The sequence below is a fragment of the Danaus plexippus genome, chromosome 6, assembly GCF_018135715.1.
Source record: "Danaus plexippus chromosome 6, MEX_DaPlex, whole genome shotgun sequence".
Lineage (NCBI taxonomy): Eukaryota > Metazoa > Arthropoda > Insecta > Lepidoptera > Nymphalidae > Danaus > Danaus plexippus.
The window spans coordinates 6548389-6566500 of NC_083540.1; the positions used below are offsets into that span (position 1 = coordinate 6548389).

Genomic DNA, 18112 nt, shown 5'->3' on the forward strand with positions numbered 1-18112 from the left:
TGTTGTTTAAATTATTTTTTGTCTTAAAGCCTTTAAAAACACATATGATGTTGACCCAAATACTTAGATTTAATATCACAATACTTAAATAAAGCTTTCTGAAAATATTAATGTATTGCATACTGCTTACTAGAAATATGTATTGTAAATAAATTTATTGTGTTATAAAACAGTATAAAAATTAAGTGTAGTCAAAAGTAACTACACCGTCTAAAATATATTACTGTATTTAATCAATTTGAAAGTTTTCTAGTATTAGACCTTGATATATTAAAATAAATCAAGGTATAAATCATTTCAGATTTTCAGTGTTTAGAATGTACATACAAGTCCATAAGCAAAATTATTGACTGTGTAGTATGTTCTTTTTGACACATATTGCTTCTATGACGCGTGTGTCTCCTGTGAATCTATAGTTTTTGAAATCTGTCACAAAAAGTGTGGTGTGGAGTTGTCGACTTGTTAAATAGATTATTGGTTATATTTTCTATGTAAACGAAAAGAAACTACTACAAAAATGAGTTACTCTAAGTTTGACCTTACGTTTAAAATTGGGCAGTATTTGGATCGACATTTAGTCTTTCCATTACTAGAATTCTTAGCCGCTAAAGAGGTACCAGTCAGTATAGTAGTCGTATGAACTAAAGAATTGTTGTAAATATTCAATTTGATATGATATATCTTTTTTTAAGTTTATTTTATTTATTTAGTTATAAAAGTTAGTGGTAACGGGATGGTTTAGTGGTTTTTTTAAATATCTAACATATTCTTAAAAACTTTCCATTTCAGACATATGACCAATCCGAACTTTTACAAGCAAAGTTAGAGATTTTAAGCAAAACCAACATGATCGATTATGTGATTGAAATAAGAAGTATGCTTTATCCCGATGATGACACACCAGAGGTATAAAAACAATATTTTTGTAATATATTATAAAATTATCATGACCAATTTGAAGAGTATTTTGTTCTTAAAATTCTATATATATTCTATATATATATATATATGTACTTGTAATATAATTAATTATATTACTATTTAAGGAAATTAAATCTAGAAGAGGAGTAGTATTATTGCAACTCCAAGAGCTCCAAGATGCTGTGGAACCAGTTTTAAAACTGATGCAGAGAGATGATGTTATGAAGACTGTTGAAACCATGAGGGATCCCAAAACTCTTATAAACTACCTAACTACCAATAAGGAATTTGATGTAATATTTTAATTGCAGTTATATTTTATGATTAGACAAACCAAAAATAATTGTATGGGATATAAAAACATATTTTTTTATTACAGTTCAAAATAGAGATGATAGACAGCATGTATCGTCTAGCTAAATACCGGTATGAGTGTGGTAATTATGTGGAATCGGCATCATACCTATACTTCTGTCAGCTGGTTCTATCACCCACTGATAAGGTAAAGAATGCTTTTTTTATACTTAAACACTATATAAACTATATACATATATATATTTTTCTCATTTTAAAACATATTAATATTATTTTTTTTTTAAATAGAATCTATAATCTTAATATTTACTCTGTAGACTTAATTGTACACAGGAGATTGTATAGTTGAGAGTCATTTAATTTTTATTAAGACCTTTTTTTTCCAAAGTTTAATTTATTGTCAACACTTTCTAAGCACAGTCTTAAAATATTCCTCTCCTTATGTGTTATATGACACTGACTGGTTACATTGTTGTTATATTACATACTCAAAGACAAATTAAATTGAACATTTTCAAATCCTGAGTTGAATTTTTTGTATGTTTTATTTTTATCAAATCTACAAAATAAAGGGTTCATGATTAAATTATTGTAATATACGATAACTTAAACTGATACTACGATAATAGTTAGATCTTTATTTTACTTATAACTATTAGAAACAAGACAACCAATCAAAGAAGCTAGTGAGCAGATAAAAGAAAATATATATTTTGTTTAAAATTGTTTCTATAAAGACATGAATAGGACATTTAGTGTGTCAGGTTGGAATAAAATAACTTGAATTTTTTAAATTGATTTATTATAAAATGATGTTGTACTTCGCAATCCATACCCCTATGTAAATAACAAGCTTCATTCCTCCATTGTAGTTATCCTAGTAGACAAGAAAGTATTGTTACTATACATCATGGTACGACTATCATCTATGTTAAATACTTACAATACAATGAAATAATTCCATTATCGTAGTGCGGGTGGCACTGGTTTCTATGAGTCTCTAGTTGAATTGTAGTATTGAACCATTGACCACAAATTTCACATTGATATACTAGTGTGGGTAGAGTGCAGTCACTTTCTTCTGATATCTTGGGTATGAAATGACTTGACTTATACCTAAAATTATATATATGCATTTAATTGCTAACTTCAATGAAAATGTTATATGGGAATATTAAATTCACCTGTGATTGTAAAGCTGGTTGTAATTTCTGAATTTTCGATCACATGCATTACATAACAACATTTTTGGCAATGAGAACTGGTAGCACATTTTCAACCACGGACATATCAACCAATGCTGCTCAGCGGTCTTGTAACAAGAGAATGCAATGTCGCAAGCGTTGCATTCATAGTTGTTCGTCACCGTATGCATTTTAGAATGTCTTAAAATTCTGGGTATGCTTGTGAATACCTTTTCGCAAAATTCGCATTGCAAAAGCGATGAAGTCTTTATTTCTCTAACACAATCATTGTTTTCAGTTTTACAGCATTTATTTGCGTGCTTATAAGCTATGTCTTGTCTGGGCCATACTTGAAAACATTCAGTACATGTCCACACAAATTGCCATCGTGGCTGGGAGTCTGTGCTGATGTGTCGCACAGAGTAATGTCTTCGTAATCCTGTTTCGTACACAAAACATTTACCACATTCATCGCAGGGATAAGACCTCATCGATTTTGGGTTTATTGTATCTGATATCTCTTTCTTTTTAGTGTAATTCAAAGCTCTATTTAGCATATGAATGTTTTCCATTATTCGAGCGTTATTTTCTTTCACCTTTTCTAGACTATATTCAAGTGGACTTATGACATCTGTTTCTTCACTCCCTAGAGTAAAACTGTCCGGTTTTGTGTTCTGAATGTTTTTATTTTCACTCATCGGATATTTGTAGGGTAACGGTGTTAATTCGGTAAAAATGTTTGATTTCTTTTTTAAGCCTTCTCTTACATCATTGCCGATTACCATTGTAATATTTTTAGGAGTATCAAAGACGCATTGGCCGACGTTGTTGATTTTATGCGAACAGAAGTCTAGATTAAGATCACTCGTGTTTTCCTCCGTAACTATTTTCACTACCAAGCGCGATTTATCTTTGTCCTTTTTTTTAACATCATCTTTACCATCTCTCCAAATCCCATAAATTGTGCCCGACGAATCGTCATTTTGTCCAATAACTATGTGCAAAGTTTGAAAATCATTATCATTTTCATATCTTTGAACAACCAATTTAGATGCTGACATCTTTTCAACTGTCTTTACATATAAATGTCAACTTAACATAAAAATATCATTTGAAGGTCTTACGAAGGAGGTTTAATATAAAGACTGAATATTTTTTTTAGTGCCAAATATATTTTGAGTTTAGAAAATATTAAGGTATAACTGTTAACAACGTAAAGTGCAAGTGGTACGATAAATATTCAATTAGAAAATATAGAATGATAAATTGACCTACTACATGAGCTTCGACTTTGCGAATACTGCTATTTTTTTAATCTTTTAAATTTATACGTAATAATAATAATTATTAAAATCATTTCGCAGAATTATCTATCGGTACTCTGGGGTAAGTTAGCCAGTGAGATTCTGGTCCAGAACTGGGATGGTGCTCTAGATGATTTGACCAAGTTGCGTGAATTCATCGACAACGGTGGCGGCGGCGCCACTGTCAACAATATGCAGGCCCTTCAACAGCGCACCTGGCTCGTACACTGGTCACTGTTCGTTTTCTTCAACCACGTCAAGGGTCGCGACCTTATCATTGAAATGTTCTTATACAAACCATTGTGAGTATAATCTTCTCTTACAACTTTTTCAACCTGATGGGATATATAATGTTTTAATGTGTTTATTCAGGTATTTAAACGCCATCCAGACGATGTGTCCCCACATCCTCCGCTACTTGGCGACTGCTGTTATCATAAACAGATCGCGCCGGAACGCTCTTAAGGATCTGGTGAAAGTAATTCAACAAGAAGCATATACTTACAGGTAAGAACAGTTCTATGACTATTTATATTTTGAAATATTTGATACGATTTAATTTATTCATTATGTTATTTTCAGAGATCCAATCACTGAATTTATTGAGCATCTCTATGTCAATTTCGATTTTGAAGCAGCTCGCAGGAAATTAAACCAATGTCAAGCGGTTCTTCTCACCGATTTCTTCTTAATAGCGTGCTTGGAGGAATTCGTAGAGAATGCCCGTCTTATGATCTTCGAGACCTTCTGTCGTATTCATCAAGTCATCAGTATTGGGTACGTACATTTTATCAACACTAAAAACTATTTTAGTACTAAAAAAAATTTGTTTGGTACGTGGATTGTGATAAAGTATAACAACTTTCAAGTCAAGAATTATTTATTTTATTTTTTAAGAATGTTAGCCGAGAACCTCAACATGCAGCCAGACGAGGCTGAGTGTTGGATTGTAAACTTGATCCGCAACGCTCGTTTGGACGCCAAGATCGACTCGAAGCTAGGTCACGTGGTGATGGGAGCACAGCCTCTGTCTCCGTACCAGCAGCTGGTGGAGAGAATCGACTCGCTGGCTGTACGTTCCGAGGCGTTGTCGTCACTCGTAGAAAGGAAGCAGAAAACACGCAACCAAGACGTAATAATCATTTATATCACTATAAAACGTTATTGCTTTTTTTGTATTGTGGTTGTTGTTGTGATTTCTAGGATTTCAAACTGCGATTTAGTATTTTAAATTTTAAAATGTGACCTCACAAAACTATTGACCCCCCCCCCACGCCCTTTGTCACACGTTGTCACGCTTCGGTAATACCCTCCCTCCCCATTAATGTGTGACGTACTTAATGGCTGGCCCCTAAGGGTATCAGTTCATTTCCAAAATGATTTAAGAAATTTTTCGCATACCAACGATAAATATTATATTATAGTATATCTATACCGTACATATACATAAATGGAATAGTATAAATATATATAGTGTAGTAGTCATTTATTGTGCTGTATATTCTTTACAAAAAAAAAAATTATCGTCAAGCATTTTTAATACAATTCACGTATGTATGCAACCAGCATCTATGGTTCTTCACTATTGATTTTAAGTTATCACTTATTCAATAGTCAATATTCATTATAAAGAAATATAATTTCTAATATTGTTTTGATCGAAATAGGAATATTTATTGTGTCTATTTGTATGGAATTGAAGTTATCAATTCATATATTGTTAACCATATCCCTAATTATAGTTACTGATTAGGCTATAATGGAAATATATGTGTATAACGATATAAAACAAATGCATATATAATCAATGATAAAATTTTGTTACAGATCCGCTGGGGAGCTCAAGAGTTTTAAATTAACTACTGTCATAAATACATTTTGTAAATGCAACATATTAATAACACAAATATACCGAATAAGTCTTTTTCTTTACCTATATTGTTGTAAACCTACCCTTATTAAATTTATTCATTTACTTAAATAATCAACTTGTATTTGTTATTTTCTTCGAGAACATTTAATATTATTTATAAAGTTCAATTTTGGCTATAAATATAAAATGAATAGCAGAATCTTTTTGTAATTTTAAATATTTATTTTGAACATTCAGATTATCTAAATTATTCTACAGGTTTTATGGTGATGAACCTAGACAGAATGAAGGCAACTAATATTGTAGATGAGACAAATAATGCCACAAATATATAGAATGTATCTTCCGAGAATACATCAGTGAATGCTGGTATTTGGTTATATATCTCCTCTACAACATGAAGGTTTCCTTTGCGACTCATGTTGATTCACTTCTTTTTACCCTTTTTCTTTTCTAACTTTGTTTGTATCGTATTTGGTATTTGTTCTTTGGGTGCCAAAGCAGATATGTGTTTATTTAATAACTGGAGTAGTTCTAGGCAAGTCAAATTACCACTTTTGAATGTAACTTTTTGTATGTTAGCAGTTTCTGAAATCAAAGATATGTATTTAGTGCTTAATAAAGTTATTTTAAAATGAATTACTATATATATTTTCTTGTGTAAGGGCTAGTAATATCATACCTGCTATTGAAGGCACCAAATTAATGTCAACTGTTGGCTCACTACGGTCACAAACAATTTCTGTTTTCAAGATGCAATTTGGATTTGTTAGAGCTACTTTCGGTGAACTCATATAATGTACAAAGTGCCTAAAATAATAGTTCTTCGTACAATACAGGTTAGGTAAAAATATAAATTGTTTGAGTTTTTTTATTGAACATTAAATTTATCGCATTACCTATTATAAGACACAAAGTGATCTCATTATTGTTAAGAAATGTCACCCTGCAAAACAAAGGTTATATCAAAAGTAAACCAAAACATACCTTGTGTGTGTGACATTATCTCCAAATGGATCAAATTTAACTGTAATACGTTTTGCAGGTTTCAGATTAACTGCTCGTAACTGTTTTCCTATGGCAGAAACCACTCCGCCTGACCTTCTTATAGTACCACTATACGGGATAGACATATTTTCTTTCTGGAAAATACGAAACTCGGGAAATCAATTATGTCATAGACAAGTTATTGACACTTTCCCAGATCAACTATGGGATTCTCTGTTTGGGTTTAATGTTACATACACTTAATTTTTTAATATAATTTTATAAATTTTCTTAGGAATAAATGTGTTTATACAGTCATTTATTTTAAGTTTATTTTAACGCGATACTAAATAAAATAAATATGTTGGTTACACTGAAATATAAACTTTTCTATGGTTTACATTAAATGTCAAAATAGCTGGCTAAACGTCAAGTTGCAGCATAGAGTGCAGTTTACAACCACATTCATTTTAATCACATTGTAACAAATTTAAACACGAGGGGATTCGTATATTCTTATTTTCAAGTTTTTGTTGATATAAACATATACCAAGATGTACCCCGTTGGTCAACGTAAGCTTTTATTTTCAATATCTTTAACAGCCACGACTCAGAAAGGCAGCATCATCCTTTGTTTGACTGGCCTAAATAATATTCCAATGGGCATAATAATCGATTTGTTTAAGCGTTTTTCCATGCTTTATCACTTGGATAACGTTGTGTATGTAATAAATAATAGCTCCAGCGGGGGAGACGAGTGCTGGTGCAGTGGGTGTGTCGGGAGCTGTGACATCTGCAGCGGGCACGACAGGGGCATCGCCAGGCGCCCCGACTTCCTCGCCGCCATCCGGAGCAGCCCCGGTCGGGGTGACGAGTGGCACGCTGGCGTCCCCTGCATCCGCGCCACCTCCGGACCTACCCGTTCTCACCTGCCCTCGTCGACCCAACTTAGGCCATGAAGGCCGACCAATAATGCTGCGTGCTAATCATTTTCAAATTTCAATGCCAAGAGGTTTTGTGCATCATTATGATGTTAATATACAACCTGATAAATGCCCTAGAAAGGTAAATAATCCAAGAGTTATACATACATATAATAATACATACAGTGCTCTCAAAACATCATGGAATCAATGTTTTTTATATTCTAGGTAAATAGAGAAATTGTTGAGACTATGGTACATTGTTACAATAAGATATTTGGTGCTCTGAAGCCAGTGTTTGACGGTAGAAATAATTTATATACAAGGGACCCATTGCCTATTGGCAATGACAGAGTGGAGCTGGAAGTAATATTGCCTGGTGAAGGAAAAGATAGAGTGTTTCGTGTTACTATTAAATGGGTTGCTCAGGTAAGTAATGGACTCACAGCAATATATAAGACAGTTTTTATATTATGTAATTTTTGTTCTTTGTATGATTCACCTTTATTTAACCATATTTGTATTTACTGTTGAGGTTTCTTAACATTTTTTCTTTTGTTTTGACTGGTTGATGCTCAACTGTCTGTCAAATAGTTATATAGAGTCAATTTATGCTTTACTTAATTAAAATACACAAAATATATGAGGTGTTGTAATGTAGGAGTGTACTAGAAATGAAAACAATTTCATTTCATATCAATTAAAATTACAGACTGAGGTTTAATTATTTTTATAATATAGGTATCACTATTTGCATTAGAAGAGGCTTTGGAAGGTCGAACTCGACAGATTCCATATGATGCTATATTAGCATTGGATGTGGTGATGAGACATTTACCATCAATGATGTACACTCCTGTAGGGAGATCATTCTTTTCATCCCCCGAAGGGTACTATCATCCACTTGGTGGTGGCCGAGAAGTTTGGTTTGGTTTCCACCAATCTGTGCGGCCCAGCCAATGGAAAATGATGCTTAATATTGACGGTCAGACTTATTTCTTTATATTATCTGTTCTCCTTAATTAAAATTTACACTATATATATTTAGTAAATATTTCTTTGTGTTCAAATATTTGGGTAGAAGGTATATATTTTTTTTCTTATAGTATCCGCAACCGCCTTCTACAAAGCTCAGCCCGTTATAGAATTTATGTGTGAAGTATTAGATATAAGAGACATTAATGAACAGAGAAAGCCATTGACGGACTCGCAGAGAGTCAAATTTACCAAAGAAATTAAAGGTCTCAAAATTGAAATCACCCATTGCGGTACCATGAAGAGGAAATATAGAGTCTGTAATGTCACTAGGAGACCCGCACAAATGCAATCGTGAGTTATTATGATTAACATAATTAAATGTAATAAAAAAAATAACACTTTTATGCAAAAAATTTATGCAAATATAAAATTTCAGATTTCCTCTCCAGTTAGACAACGGACAGACAGTGGAATGTACTGTAGCTAAGTACTTCCTTGATAAGTACAAAATGAAACTCAGATATCCGCACCTGCCGTGTCTTCAAGTGGGACAGGAACACAAACACACCTACCTCCCCCTAGAGGTGTGTAACATCGTCCCCGGACAGAGATGTATCAAGAAGCTCACTGATATGCAGACTTCAACTATGATCAAAGCAACCGCTCGCTCTGCTCCGGATAGGTATTTTATAACAGTGCAATTATTTATGTAATAGAAATAAGTGTTTGCATTAATTGGTGTAAAATAAGTTAATGTTTCTCAATGCTTCATTACTATTGGAAGTTGTCATAAAATATATGTTCAGCACATTATCAAAATATTACTGCTAAATTAAAAAAAATAAGGTTTAATACTTATATATGAACTCTTTGGTAATTTTTTTTTCAGGGAACGGGAGATCAACAATCTAGTTCGTCGTGCCAACTTCAATACCGATTTGTATGTGAAAGAGTTTGGTCTGACCATATCGAATAACATGATGGAGGTGCGTGGACGGGTGCTGCCGCCGCCGAAGCTCCAGTACGGCGGGCGCGTGTCATCGCTCGGCGGTCAGGTAATATGTTTCAGTATTTTTGGCAATGCAATTACGGTCTGATTATTTTAAAAATCAACATAGAAATAGACCAGTGACGATCCAAGCCAGGGTTTAACAACTACCGGACACCGCTCTATATTGGCGTTGAGATGTCTGGGGCAGTAATAGGTATGTCTGCATAAGAAAATAAATTATCTGTCCAATATAACATTTCATGCCTGGAACAGAAGTTTCGACAAAAAAAAGTTCCGATGGTCACATACAAACTGTTACAGCATGATATATCATGCAAGTGAAAGTATCATATTAGTACATAAATACCCCTTTTATTTTTTTGTCCCGAATTTATTATACATATTTTCTATTCAACCAATTTAAATTAGTGGACGGTACGTAAATTTCAAATGAGTATAGGCATAATTAATAAAGCTAAAACCTGCTTTGTTTTCTACCTCCTTGATTTTATTAAACTCTATAGTGAATGCCGTGTAGCAATGATTGATGATTAGTGGTTGAATTCCACAGCAGGCCTTGCCGAACCAAGGTGTGTGGGACATGCGTGGGAAACAGTTCTTCATGGGCGTGGAGATACGAGTGTGGGCCATCGCGTGCTTCGCGCCTCAGAGGACAGTCAGAGAGGACGCCTTGAAGTGAGATGTCCTATATTTATTATTAAGCTAAAGTCCTTACTAACATAAACTTTACCTTGAAATTGTTATAATACTTAATTTGAGACATTCTTCATACAATTGTACCAGATAAATTTCTACTATCTATGAGCGAATAGTTGGAACTATAATATATATAAATATCCCTTTCCCGGTGATGGTAACAGAGTTATCAGAGCCAATAGGGTTAACAGGAATAGACATCTCGGTATATATATAGTTCCAATTTTGTTCGAATAATTTTTCCCATCTTTAATTCCTAAATCAGTTTAAAATATACGTATAATAATATTTCTATGTATATAATTGATTTTGGATTTTCTTTTACCACATACATTTAGAATATTGTAGTCGTTTTCATATCTAAGTAATAATAATATTATAATTTAATGTTACAGGAATTTCACTCAACAGTTACAGAAGATCTCAAACGACGCGGGTATGCCGATCATCGGTCAGCCTTGCTTCTGTAAATACGCGACCGGGCCGGATCAAGTAGAGCCCATGTTCAAATATCTTAAATCTACGTTTGTACAACTACAGCTGGTTGTGGTAGTGTTACCAGGAAAGACGCCTGTATACGGTTAGCGTTCATTCATATTTCCAAAAAAATTATATAAACATATTTATTATTTAATAAAGCTAGTTAATAGAAATATAGTTAGGTTTAAATGTTGTTATAGCGCCATCTAGCGGAGTATAGACACACGTGCCTTAATTGTAAAGTTTTATAACGATTGATAAAATAAATCAACCAAAAATTAACTCCTATATACATAACCAAACAAAATTTAGTCTGAAATTACAGTCTTTTTAAGAATTTAATTAAAAGTCTAAATATAACGTATGTAGCGTAATTGTATTATTAATTCTTCAGCTGAAGTTAAACGCGTCGGTGACACGGTCCTGGGCATGGCGACACAGTGCGTTCAGGCGAAAAACGTGAATAAAACATCGCCACAGACGTTGAGTAACCTGTGCCTTAAAATTAACGTCAAGCTCGGCGGTATCAACTCTATTCTTGTGCCGTCTCTACGTCCTAAGGTAAACACGATTTAATTACCAACATTTATTCTTGCTTAATCATATAATTACATGTTAATCATATAATACAAGGTGAATCATTTTGAAATTAGTTTCTCTACGTTTTTTTAAAATTCGAGTTATGGTTTCATTTAGACTGAACTTTTTGACATTCTGTCAATATCGATCTATTCTTAATTTTATTTTAATATAATATAATTTTTAATATAATGTCTGGGCCGTGGAAGAAACACGGATAAGATTAATTATTAATTAATTGAATTTACAACGATACCATAAATTATTACAATAAACTTATATAAAAAATTTTACAACCATTTTAGTTTTCTGAAAATACTTTAGCTAATAATTGTTGTACTCCTATTATAACCAAATTAAACGGCAACCGTTCAAAGTGTGTCCATTCAAAATATTCCATACGGATCTTTATTTATAAAATAGGTTTTTACCATAAAGGTTAAATATCATTAAAAAAACTGGAACGAGATATTCCAGAGGTTGCAAGTTCAGTCCCAGCTAGCGTTAACGAATATTTAATTCTACGTCGTCATATATTTTAATATTAATTCATCTTGAAAATATTGATAATTAAATTAACAACTTATAAGAATATATATATGTTTTTATGAATGAAATTTCCAATATGAAGGTGTTCAATGAGCCGGTGATATTCTTGGGTGTGGACGTGACTCATCCCCCGGCCGGCGACAACAAGAAGCCGTCCATAGCGGCCGTGGTCGGCTCGATGGACGCACACCCATCCAGATACGCAGCCACAGTGCGGGTACAACAACACAGGTAATACATATAGCATTAAAATACTATATTAAGATAGGTATAGGTTTTAATACAACAATTGCTTAACAGCAACACTAATCACGGACGAGATGAAAGTGTCCGTCAATTAATCTTTTTTTTTTTCTTGGTGATCTACCCTCAACGATTTCGTAATTATCTCATGCACTGCTCTATTATAAATAGCGTGGTAAAATCACAGTTAATTATAAATGCGTGCTTGAGATGATTTTAGATATCAATAATTTTGTTTGTAGATAACTAAAATCGATGTAACATTTTAATTAAAGACAACCGATGGCTTAAATGGTATAGACATTACATATGTACTTATAATCATCTTGTATGTTATATTTAATAAAAATTATATTTAAATATGTGACAATCATTTCAAAAGAAATAATCAAGGAGTGTAGATTAGTAAGGGAGACATATCATAATATATGGTCACATTACAACCGTGTATGCGTTTAATTATATCGAACATTAAATGTATTTCCAGGCAGGAGATAGTCCATGAGATGAGCAGTATGGTTCAGGAGCTGCTGATAATGTTCTACAAGAGCACCGGAGGGTTCAAACCTCATCGCATCATAATGTACCGGGACGGCATATCAGAGGGACAGTTCATACATGTGCTGCAACATGAGCTCACCGCTGTCAGGGAGGCCTGCATTAAGGTTGGACACAAATATAACATTGTACTTATATTTAGTAATAATTAATAACATGCAATGAGATAGAAAATATTGACACTGTATGTAAGTAGTACATAGTATGCTAAGTGTAATACTACATTTACACTCTCGCCTCGTATCTTGTCTTGTGCTTCGTTTCGTATCACAGCTCGCACCTCCGGACGCGACTGTTGCGAGGCGCGAGACAAGAAACGAGGCGAGCCGCGAGCGACTATTTACATTCTCGCCTTGTGCTTCGTACCCCAGTGTAAATCTATTATAAAGATGTCACAAATAATTTAATAAAGAATTTGAACTTTTTGATGAAAAGTTTTTGAATGTATTCTAGCTGACTGATATATTAACATTCATACATTTAGAAGCGAAGCTTAGCAAGTTACAGCGTTTTTGATTACCTTTTGTATGTTATAAGAAGAAATTGTTTTAATAGTTACATTATTACATAAATTCCATATCCTTGGTGTATACATATACCCTGGTAGTATACGCCAAAAATACTATCGAGTCGGCTTAGAGTGACCTCACTGAATCCACCTCCATAATTTTCATATATATTAAATATAAGTTAAAATGTGTGTTATATAATGTATCCTTCAACAGTTGGAAGCGGAGTACAAGCCGGGAATAACTTTCATAGTGGTACAAAAACGTCACCACACGCGTCTGTTTTGCGCCGACAAGAAGGAGCAGTCTGGAAAGTCTGGGAACATACCGGCTGGGACCACGGTGGACCTGGGCATCACACATCCCACAGAATTCGACTTCTATCTGTGCAGCCATCAGGGAATACAGGTCACTAATATTACACTAAAAAGTAGTCCCGTATGTTTGTTGTTCTTGTAAGATGAAACTACTGGACTGATATTGATGAAACTTTACCTAGCGGTTGACTTCAAGATAAATAAAAGGCTTATTTATCAAGAAATTTGGTGCTTCCCAATTCATTCACGGTATAATAAAAAGTCATGAGTCAGCAGACGTCGGTCGAATAATAAATCTAATATTTGAGCAAATTTTATTCATCCGTCCTCGGCCCAATTCCGAAGTCGGACGAAATAAACGACGAAGTTATCCTGGAACAAACATAAAAATCATATACGCGGTCGAATTGAGGAACCTCCTTTTTAAAGTCGGTTAAAAAGTCGCTTTTAGTAACTGATATATGTGTCTATCAAATTCCAGGGCACGTCCCGTCCTTCTCACTACCACGTGCTGTGGGACGACAATCACTTCGGTTCGGACGAGCTGCAGTGTCTGACATACCAGTTGTGTCACACTTACGTGCGGTGCACCCGCTCCGTGTCGATTCCCGCGCCCGCGTACTACGCACATCTCGTGGCGTTCAGAGCGCGTTATCACCTCGTCGAGAAGGAACACGACTCCGGGGAGGGATCGCATCAATCGGCCTGCAGCGAGGATCGCACTCCCGGGGCCATGGCCAGAGCTATCACTGTACACGCCGTCACCAAGAAAGTCATGTACTTCGCATAAGACGAACGAACCCTCTATATAGCGTATATACTTCCTCCGAGACGTGTGTTCTATATCTGTACTATTCCATAGGGCATCATACTGTATCATACTGGCCCCACCTAGATGACGTCATCGACTTTAGTAAATTTACGACACCTCTGTTATTGTCTATGACTAACAATCTGTATCTGTGTAGAGTGAGCGTGTATCACTGTACTAAGAATTCGTCGGATCTCGTACTGTTTAAGCTCTCGTATTGATTTCTTTCACGTATGAGTAGTTTCCAACGAATGGCGGCTGGGAGTGAGGTTGCTGAGCTTGTTTTTTTCATTAATATATTAAGTTACATCGATTGTTCATATTAATGAATTTAATTAGCTTCTAATGTATATATAAAAAGAGGCCAGAGTAATAAAATATATGTGAGCTATATGTTAGAGAGCTGGCTTTGTAAATGTCTAACTCTCGTTAATGACACGGAAGCAATAATGAATATGAAGTGCTCTAAGAATTATTTCCTGCATTTAAAAGTATCTTCTTTTTTAACATTTGACTTGCTATTAATGAATTTTTGTGATAGTAAATGAAGTAATTTGTATTCCGTTCCCTCAGAGACATTTCCAACAACGGAACGCTGAACAGATGTTCAGAGTATTCTGGAGATTTATATTTATTATTGCTTTAAACAAGTGCTTTAATCACAACGGAACTTATAAAATGCAATATCGTCGATGTTCTCCCATTATTTCAATTACAATGGAGTCTAGCTTGTACAAGGGAAACTTCTTGAATTAGTTAATATAAATTATGTAAGAAAAATCATGGAATAATTCATAATCCGGTTTCTGATACTTCGCATATAACATTATCCATGGATATAATATCGTTCGGTGTGAATTAAGACGTGCTGTTATGTACAGCCTGCAAGATCAGTGGCGTGATATGTAATAGATATAAGTTCAGAGTGATCCATGTCTATGGCAAATAAAATATAACACCCGTTTTCTTATTAAATATATTTCATTCTCTATAAAGTATTGTAAGTATACTATAACGTATTTTTTTATAACACGATACGAAATGTCGTTCATGTTTGTGCTGATGACTTTGTTTCCGATCATAATCAGTAGACGCTCTAATGGATATGGCAAATGCTTTCGTATTGTAAGAATATTTTAATATATGTAATTTAATATTAATGAGATGTTTATACATGTGTGTCGCAGCGGACGCAGCATCCGTCGGTTTTTATGGATACCGCATTTTCTATGTCAGTTGAGATGTCACCGCACGTTTATTAGGCACAGGAGATAAGTGAAGTGAATGGTAACAAATTTTTTAAGCTAGATAACGCTTTAATATGTTGATGTTCGACAGTGTTGTTGCAATAGGATTGATGACCAAATACCAAGAAGGTTTTTCTCTTTAATCTTATTTCTATACTATTATAGAGAGTCCTGACGCTGGATGTGTATTATCTATGGTCCCGCGTGGAAAATGAGAGCTGTGCGATACAAACATATTATTCTTGACGATGGAATGATTTTAAATTGAAAATTATTCTAATTACATCTTAGAATGCCGCCATCTTGTTGTTCCGCACGACTCTGATGGAAGCGCCCTCTAGTGTTAAGTAGTTAACTCTTTCATTATAGGAATAATCAATTTGTTTTCTAATTTCTACATATGTTGCATAATAATTATATGTTGCTTTTAAAACTTTTATGTAAGTACAATATATGCTATTATATATTGTGTGTCAGATCATCTCGGACATGTTTAAATTAAAAGTTTACATGAGTTAACATTTTCGTTTCAGAGTTGGTTATGAGAATCTTAATGGGCTCAACAACTTCAATAGTTTTAAGGAAATGTTTATTTAATCGATCTGAAATTGAATTATTCGGAAATGTTCAAAGACACGTCTTTTAAATATTTGTATAATGCGCTATTTGACGTCACCTTTGAATTTATATATAAATTAAAATGTTTCTGAGCTTAAGTGCCCTTCACACTCTCCGTATGTTTCGAGATGTCATTGAACCGAGTGGCAATATTTTTATAAACATTTATAAAAGTTCTTTACTTCAAAATTTTGTGTAATAGCCGATATGTTATCAATATATGACGTTTGTTGGGAATGCTCTTGCATTTTACAATTATTATTATTATTTTTGTTTTTTTTTTTTTATTTTTTATAAAAATCTTCCAATAATTTGAGAAGTTATCAAAAAAATTTCGTTTGATATCAATATTAAATCTTAGATTGAAGAATGTCTTAAAATTTATCTTATATGGACTATAGCATTGGATCGTTTTAATTTAATTACAATTATATATTCATGAGACGATGGAAGCCGATGATATAGTTATGTTAGTGTAGGATCAGAATATAAATTGTTGTCGATATCGGAATTAAAATGAAGGTTTTAACTTTTCTTTTAGTGTTACGTCGCGTCGTGCTAACGCTTTCTTAGATGTAACGAAGAGCTCTTAAATATGCCGAGGAATAGTAATTAGTTATTCTAAAACATTTGGTTTAATATTAACGATAATTAAGTTTTTTTTTTCTGTATGCAATATTTTTATATAATGATACCAAATGATCGTTTTTGTACCGCCTCTAGTATATAATACTTACATATTTAATCGATTCCACACTTTGATATATAATATCTGTCATAGGTTCTGGGAGTGTTGTGGCTGAATCTTTATAAACTTGATGTGTATTATATCGGGCCAAACCTAGATGCTTATTAAAAAAAAAAAATATGTCGGCAGAAATTTGAAATATTTTCTAAACCGTTTTTATACTCTACATAGAAAAAAAAAACAATTGTATTCAATGTAGTAGCCTGTCATTCATATATGTAGTAGTAATTGTAGTAGATAGCGTATAATTTTTATATTACGTCATATACTTAAGTTTATGAATGTGTAGAATTTCAGCGATTAAGGTTTCGATATAGATAATAAAATAGATTCCAAATTTTTCGTGCAGGGTATGCGGACATTTGAATATTGTAATTATTACGCCCATATCGCGTATTAAATATTACTAAACTGTTATTTATTATTTTATATTTTTTTTTGTAAAAATGCATAAAAAATATATTTTTTTACGGCTTGGAATCTAACGGCGTACGCTCATTCTGATGTTCTATCTAGTTTCGGTTCTATAAATTTTGGGCGTACGTTAGCAGGTTGCCATTCCGTGTGTTCGCTTATTATTTCATACGACGCCATCTTGTGCTCAGTTAAAATAAAATAAATCTATATAATTAAATCATCTGTATCAAGTGTAACGTTTGTGAGGACATCGTTTTATACAATTCCTATACACGTCCATCTTTCTAGTTTTATAAATTAATAATTATTTAATGTATTTTAACGTCCCGTGTTTTTTATATTGTAACTAGTCCGCCTTCCTTACTCTTAATTAGAAGTGTACTCGTCCGTTGAACTCAAATGAACCGTATAACATACATATCTTAAATAAAACAATCTTGGAACAAATATATAATATTGTATTTGTTGTGTCTGCACTCTGAATGAACTATGCTTTTTTTGTGTTTCTATTATGAGGAATTGGTATTATTATGATTTTTTGTGTTCAAAGGAAAAGACTACATTTATTCAACGTGCGCTTCATATTGACAGAAGCTGTGTTTTGTCCTGACGAAGCGCACGCAGTAATCCAGTGCTTTGTCAGTTAATTTGATAATTTTACAATAACAAAAAAATTGGACGCAGAAACGGGAGTAAGTGTAGTCAGTCCCTTAAAAAGCCTTTTAAAATATATAGATCATAGATTATTCGAAGCTTTTAATTTCACAATTTTTTACAAAAATCCTCTCTTAGTTTTTTATCGATGTTTCTCGAATTTCACATGAACACAGTCATAAGCAATAA

The 18112-nt window shown here is 33.4% G+C and overlaps 5 protein-coding genes across 7 annotated transcripts; 2 read left to right on the forward strand and 3 right to left on the reverse strand.

Moving 5' to 3' along the window:
* Nucleotides 1-410: 410 nt before the first annotated feature.
* On the forward strand, nt 411-5643 carry LOC116778792 (eukaryotic translation initiation factor 3 subunit E). Its single transcript, XM_032672817.2, has 9 exons — nt 411-613; nt 790-906; nt 1047-1214; nt 1301-1423; nt 3785-4026; nt 4097-4231; nt 4307-4501; nt 4622-4856; nt 5552-5643. Exons 1-9 carry the CDS (start codon nt 518-520, stop codon nt 5576-5578), a joined length of 1338 nt encoding a protein of 445 aa, XP_032528708.1. The 5' UTR covers nt 411-517; the 3' UTR covers nt 5579-5643.
* LOC116778793 (zinc finger protein 708-like) lies at nt 2022-3720 on the reverse strand. Of its 2 annotated transcripts, XM_032672819.2 has the most exons (3): nt 2421-3718; nt 2180-2352; nt 2022-2113 (listed from the first exon to the last, which is right to left on the reverse strand). In XM_032672819.2, coding segments are annotated over exons 1-3 (1236 nt in total). In that variant the 5' UTR covers nt 3482-3718; the 3' UTR covers nt 2022-2111. The 2 variants fall into 2 exon arrangements, with proteins under 2 accessions (XP_032528710.2, XP_032528709.2); XM_032672818.2 differs by having other exon boundaries at nt 2098-2352; nt 2421-3720.
* A 155-nt stretch (nt 5644-5798) lies between the features above and the next one.
* On the reverse strand, nt 5799-6018 carry LOC116778796 (uncharacterized). The gene has a single exon (XM_032672821.2). The coding sequence runs from the start codon at nt 6016-6018 to the stop codon at nt 5845-5847; it is 174 nt and encodes a 57-aa protein (XP_032528712.1). The 3' UTR covers nt 5799-5844.
* On the reverse strand, nt 5799-6773 carry LOC116778795 (uncharacterized). The gene is made up of 3 exons (XM_032672820.2): nt 6585-6773; nt 6280-6407; nt 5799-6185 (listed from the first exon to the last, which is right to left on the reverse strand). Exons 1-3 carry the CDS (start codon nt 6728-6730, stop codon nt 6025-6027), a joined length of 435 nt encoding a protein of 144 aa, XP_032528711.1. The 5' UTR covers nt 6731-6773; the 3' UTR covers nt 5799-6024.
* A 223-nt stretch (nt 6774-6996) lies between these two features.
* Nucleotides 6997-18015, forward strand: LOC116779069 (protein argonaute-2). 2 transcript variants are annotated; one of them, XM_032673222.2, is made up of 14 exons: nt 6997-7157; nt 7324-7649; nt 7736-7936; nt 8249-8492; nt 8614-8836; nt 8922-9167; nt 9375-9540; nt 10048-10172; nt 10589-10773; nt 11068-11234; nt 11884-12032; nt 12532-12709; nt 13328-13519; nt 13910-18015. In XM_032673222.2, exons 1-14 carry the CDS (start codon nt 7139-7141, stop codon nt 14216-14218), a joined length of 2730 nt encoding a protein of 909 aa, XP_032529113.1. In that variant the 5' UTR covers nt 6997-7138; the 3' UTR covers nt 14219-18015. The 2 variants fall into 2 exon arrangements, with proteins under 2 accessions (XP_032529113.1, XP_032529114.1); XM_032673223.2 differs by having other exon boundaries at nt 10051-10172.
* Nucleotides 18016-18112: the final 97 nt, after the last annotated feature.